Source organism: Pipra filicauda, unplaced genomic scaffold (genome assembly GCF_003945595.2).
Source record: "Pipra filicauda isolate LSUMZ 115617 unplaced genomic scaffold, ASM394559v2 scaffold115_size4368891_pilon, whole genome shotgun sequence".
Classification (NCBI taxonomy): Eukaryota; Metazoa; Chordata; class Aves; order Passeriformes; family Pipridae; genus Pipra; species Pipra filicauda.
This window is the reverse complement of record NW_024103607.1, coordinates 216,271-222,270: the sequence shown is the minus strand read 5'-3', so window position 1 is coordinate 222,270 and position 6,000 is coordinate 216,271. Positions and strand designations below refer to the sequence as shown.

At 33.1% G+C, this 6,000-nt stretch overlaps 1 protein-coding gene across 2 annotated transcripts in view; it reads right to left on the bottom strand.

Moving 5' to 3' along the window:
• Nucleotides 1–209: 209 nt before the first annotated feature.
• The window catches only part of CCDC138 (coiled-coil domain containing 138), a 37,838-nt gene continuing 32,047 nt past the window's right edge, over nt 210–6,000 (bottom strand). For both annotated transcript variants that reach the window (XM_027743522.2, XM_039384459.1), the window contains exons 14-15: nt 1,994–2,132; nt 210–1,120 (exon numbers count right to left, since the gene is read on the bottom strand). In XM_027743522.2, coding sequence (XP_027599323.1) covers nt 949–1,120; nt 1,994–2,132 — 311 coding nt within the window. In that variant the 3' untranslated portion in view covers nt 210–948. The remainder of the gene's footprint in view (nt 1,121–1,993; nt 2,133–6,000) is intronic.

Below are 6,000 nucleotides of genomic sequence, written 5' to 3'. Positions count from 1 at the left end.
ACGTCAGTGTTAATCAAAGACTGAAATACAGCAGATCTTTAAGCTTTAACTGCATTTCGAATTTTACAAATAAAGAGTTTCAGTAATTACAGTACAAATCAGAAATGGAAGACTAATTTGAATTTTTAGAAGTATTTTTAAAAAGTATAAGAACTTCTGAAGACTGATCTGTGGCAGACAAAAAAATACATCCATACTCAGAAAAGAAATGTGGGTACTACAAGGATTGTATTGCAAATTAATACAAAACATAGCAGAAACAATAAAATACAATAATTTTACATTAGGGATTACTATTGCCAGGCATTTTAAGAAATGCTTTTACTTACATTTCCAGAGACATTACAATCCAAAGTTGCATTAGAAATTTGTACAAAGTAGGATAAAATACTAAATGTCGCTTAAATACAGGAAATGATCATACAAACACTAAGATATTCTGAAATGAAACCAACAAAATTTCTCATTCAATACATCTAGTTATGTTAAATCAAAATCTGGTTTTAATCATTAAAACTGTAATTATCTCAAAAGGTAATTTGATAAGATACTTGTCTGTTATTTATCAACCCTAAAATTTATACAATTTTCTGAAGAGTCAAAGGTAACTAAGACTCATACCTGTAAGGAAAGGTTGGTATTTCTGATCTGCTTACTCAAAGGATCCAATTCCATAGATTGCATGAGTTACTCAGAACAGCAGCATTATTTCACTTTGTTAAAAAGTATTGAAGAAAGCCACTTAGCATATTACACAATTTTTCATTTTCCTTTTTATGAATGAGAATCTCTTTTATCAATGAGAATCCACACAATACACAGTCAATTATACAATCCTGAGGTTCTGCTTAATTTATTTATAAAAATCAGTAAAAAAAAAGTCAAATTTCAAGTAACATAGACAGTTGTATAAATTAAACAGAATAATTATTAGATTGAAAGATAGTGCTAGTGACTTGTGCTTAGACTAGAGGCAAGAGAGTTACCCCTCAACAATCCCAAATTCAGCAGAATTGAATTGAGGTTTATAAAGAGGAAGGTGTGATCTGGATTTGTAGTCCTATGCAACTCTTGAATCATTTGGTGAAGAGCAAACAATTCAAACATCTTCTTATTGCTTCTGCAAAAGATTTGAAATAAAATAACTGTCAATTGAAAATTGAGAGGTTTCATTTAAACATTAAAGATGCTATAGAAAATAAATTCTTAATGAAGAAAAATGTGCACTATATTGGGAGTTTCATATAATTCTTCTATGTTGCATACAGTATTTCTAAGCAGAAGGTTATCAATGTATTGTAAGCAAAATCTTGGCAAAAATTACCAAAAATTATCATTTTGGTATGTAGTGGTATGTAGATGTAGTATAATGAAAGCTCAAGGAAAGACTGTAACAGGGTTTTTCACTCATGTGAAATAAGATTCCAGAGATTTAAGATTTTAAATCCTAATTTAAAATAATTAGGATTTCTGAGCCAATTTTGCTTTTACTGTATTTCTAATGTCAATTATGATTTATATTAGATTGCTTTATAGGAAACCTTTTTTTTCCTAGAGTTCAATTTTATTCCTTATAAAAATGAAAATCTCAGTTCTGTCAACAGCTTTAAGTCTACTGTAAAAAACTACTCAGTTTAGATACTGACTTTCATAAATGAAACAACTCAACATTAAGCAACGCACCAATGGAGATCAGCAGCATATTACCACTGCTTTGATGACCTCTGTTCCAATAAACCAATAATCAGTAAGCAGTGGGAACATATTTTTAAAAGATTAACATTTCCAAAAGGGCTTAAATGGCTCAAAACTTCAAATTTCGTTTTTGAAGGAAATGAAAACTGATGACACTAGAATGCAAATCACAGATGCGACTAAATTTTCAAAGGAGATTACTACCAAGTATCCAAGTAAAACTGAACGTCAGAGAGTCCAAGTCCCCAAGTTTACTGATCTAACAATAACTAACAGAAGAATGGTAATAAAGAATTACTTTATTCTGGAGAGTTTTTGCAGTATAACACAGAGCTTTTCCAAAACTGGAACATCCAGCTTAGAACTTCGAAGCAATACAGAACAAGTCTGGAAGAAGGATTCATTACTGCACGCTTCCAGGAAAGGCTGTAAGGAATCTGTAAAAGGAAATAATTTAAAAACTGTATCACAGAGTTCAGTGCAGGGAAAAGTACAACAGCTACTGAGAACCTTTAGAAGGTTTTAAATGCTTCATGTTGTGCAATTACTAGAACAATAAAATAATTCAGTTTATGCTGCGCATGTGATACAAAAGTCAGGTAAAACTAGAAACTGAAAAAATGCAAGTTCCTAAGAGTTCTGACACTACAGATCCTTGTACTAAAACAACATCTATTCCCTTGAGAATAACAGAAAACAGGAAACAGAACAATTTAAAACTCAAATAAAAATTCTTATATTGGACATGTTTATTCAATGCTCATTTATCATGATTCTTTCCTTTTGATGACATGAGTGGAACATTAAGCCACGCAAAAAGACTCAGTGTCATGGTTTAGGAATGGTGCTCCCCAGCTTGGTGCTTCCACTGAGACTCTCCAAACTGTGCTCCCATTGAGATAAGAACAATTTAATGGAAACAGCAATAAGATAAGAAAACAAACAGTTAACAGCAACAATACTAATAACAAAAGTGTACAGAAGAAAGAGAATGATTCACATGCAAAAAATACTCACTGTGGAGCTCAACTCAACCCAATCACAGCCACGACACCCCAACCGCTCCCTCTGGCTCGGAGTCAGCGTTACCCACCGCTCCTCCCAGTCAGAAGGAACCCCTCCGTCAGAAGGAATCCCTTCTCCCTTCCCCACCCCCACTTATGAGGTGAGGTGGTACAGAATAACCTCTGGGTCCTGGCCATGACCCCTCCTGGCTACTACAAAAAATGACCTTGTCCTGACTGGAACCAGGACACTCAGAAAGAATATTTTAAGCTGCTGCAAATCACATGGACAGGGATAGCACATGTAAGAGATTGTGTGAGACCTGACAGCCTTTCATTATCAAAATATTGTTCCCGTACTCTATTTCAAGACAGGCAACATAACAATTGAGAGGCAAAAGTAAGTGCTGGAGAACAATTAAATACCAACAAAACTCCCTTAAAATAGTGGATGAGATTTTATGTCACACTGTATAACATTTCCCTGTACCCTGTTTTCCAATATCTAATCACTTCAGAATAAGATTAAACCTGTTCCCTCATTATCTCATTCTTGGTTCTGATATTACAGGCTAATTTATAGCAAAAACATAGACAATTTGTTTTTCCTTAAAATTAATAGTCTTTCATATAGCATAGGGTATTTGCATTAGTAGAATACACATGAGGAAAATACTTTTATGTTCACATAATGTTAAAATATTTAGTGTGTTCCACTTAAAAAGAAACTGCAATATGCAAATTATAGCATAAATCAATAAACAAGACATTAAAAAAATTCTCTGCACATACGCTGAATACTGTAACTTAAAAATAGGATGTGAAGATGCTTTTATCAGTACAAAAAGGACTGGATGCATGCTTCGGTCAAAACTTTCCTTCTCCTTGTCCAAGGACATACAACTTATTAAATATAACAAGTAGCCTTGGAGTGAATTCAAGGTTTTAATTTATTTCAGAAGTTTTACTGATACAACATCAGAAGAAATGCTACAGAAAACTATTCGGAGCAGGGCTTAAAAAAGAAGTTGACTTGGCATTTAAAGTCAGCCTGAAAGCCCAAACAACTAATTTTCTCATAGCTGAGCATTTATACTGAATATTCAATAAGGATCCAGCAATTCCTATTCCAACAAATGACCAAGTGCCACCTCCTTGATACAGTGAACTCATGAAACACGTGGGCTTTTGCTGCTTTATACCCTCAGATCAAGAGACTGAGAAACATCAAATGCCTTTAGCATAGATCAGGGAAACTACGGCCATGTGTAATCTTTCCCCTCTTTTCAATAGAGGTGGTTTTGGTAACCTGATTTAAAATGCTGGATTCAACAAAATAATAGGATGTGTGGATGGAAACCGTACAGATGCAGGATATTAACAGAGTTTGGAAGCAAGAGGACAACCTTGCAGCAATAAAAAGCAAGATGACAACTGATGCATTATGAAGTTTGGAAAAGGCAGGCAGATGTTTTGTGGTTTCCATAGCTGAAGTTTCCTCTGTTCTCTACCCAAAGCAACAAAAAACCTTAATTATTCAAAGAGATATACATTACTGAGGCAATAAATCATTATGAGTTAATCTGGTTTTATGTTTACATCTACTCCCATGTTTCTTGCATTCTTTCTACCATGTTCAATCCACCTATGGTTTTATGTATACTGTTCTCTCACTTTTAGTACTTTTTCCAGTTACAATTTTCAGTCTCAAAATTGTAATAGCAATAAACATAAAACCCGAATGAAAGTAAAGAATAAAAATAAGCACTAATCAGTAAAAAATATACTGAAAAAAAAGATAAGTAAAGATTCTAGTTCTTGTTTTATTTTACCTTATGGTCTTCAAGGCATACCACTTTTAATATTTCCTTTACTATTTCTGTACTTTCGCTGTAAAAGGTATTAGTTTTCAGAAACTGTCATATAAAAACCCTCATGGCTATCTGTCAATTACAGCAAACAGAAAATCCTTAGACGAGTTCACCATATGTGCTACATTCAGTGACACATGACTGACAGACACTCAAGATTCAGTGCTCTTTACTGAGCTACTGCTCTCTGTGACAGAACTTTGAGGTTATTAAGTACATATGGCAGCGTCTTAAACCTGGAAAAATAATTTAACCCAGGATTCACTTCTAGTATGATGGTGTAAATCCCTAGGGAGTCTAAGTTGTTAAAATCCATGAGAAGAGGTGAAAAAACCATGAACAGAAACAGCAAGTAAGTAAACCACAATGAACATAATCTACCATCTCAAAAGTACTTCCTGACAAAATATTTCTATCACTTAAGATTGTCTGAAGTAAAATTTCTATACAGATAGCAAAAAGAGATAACCTTCTCTAAAGCAAGAAAAATCTAGGACTACAAATTATGTAGTCCATAACTTTATAGAAATTCTATAGAACTACAGTTTTATAGAAATTCTTCTAAAATTTGCTAAAGTTCCCACAAATGACTGCCTATTCCCAAGAAACAGAAATGGTCCTATCAACTTGCACTGCACCACTGCTGAAGTCTGTTTTAACAACAAAAACTTGAAACTAAGTATCTCTTACTTAGCAAAGATGCCTATCAGAAAGTAAGAAAAGTATAAGTAAACATGTGAGAATATTGACATTCAAAAAGTAAATTGAGAAGGAGAGTTTATCTTCTTTCTGTTGACTGTTAAAACAACAAATGGTTTTATAAAACTCTCATTTAACATGAGTTCTGACTCTGTTGAACTCTGATTCATGAGATCTGAAGGTAACAAAGACTGCTTCGATGAACAAGGCAATCCTACGATTTATTCCTATAAATATCCTTAAATAGCCATAAAATGCTTTCGATTCCTTTTCTGCAGGGTAAACAAATACCATATTCTGCTGACCTGGACATTTTGCTGCCTTGTCCTTACTGGTTCCTTAAGTATATTACATTAAAAAAAAATTATATATATATATATATATATACAAACACACATACACATATACATCCTCTAAGAATGGTTTTGACTGTGAAGTTTACAAATTAATGTAAAAGACAGCATTACTTTTAAGATAGAGGATTTTTCCCATAAAACAGAAGGGCCAAAGTGGAAATAATTTCTAGAAGTTCATAAAGTTCAATCAAATGAAAGCAAACTGATAGAAGCAGATGTTTAAATATACTTTCTGTACACTGCTTGTATACTCATTTCAGGTAAGTTTTTGTAGAATATATTCTCAGTAATCAGAAAATGAACAAAACATACAATTTAAATGCAACTCTAGCTGATTACTAAAAGAATATAAGCTTCACCTTTTAAAATATTTTG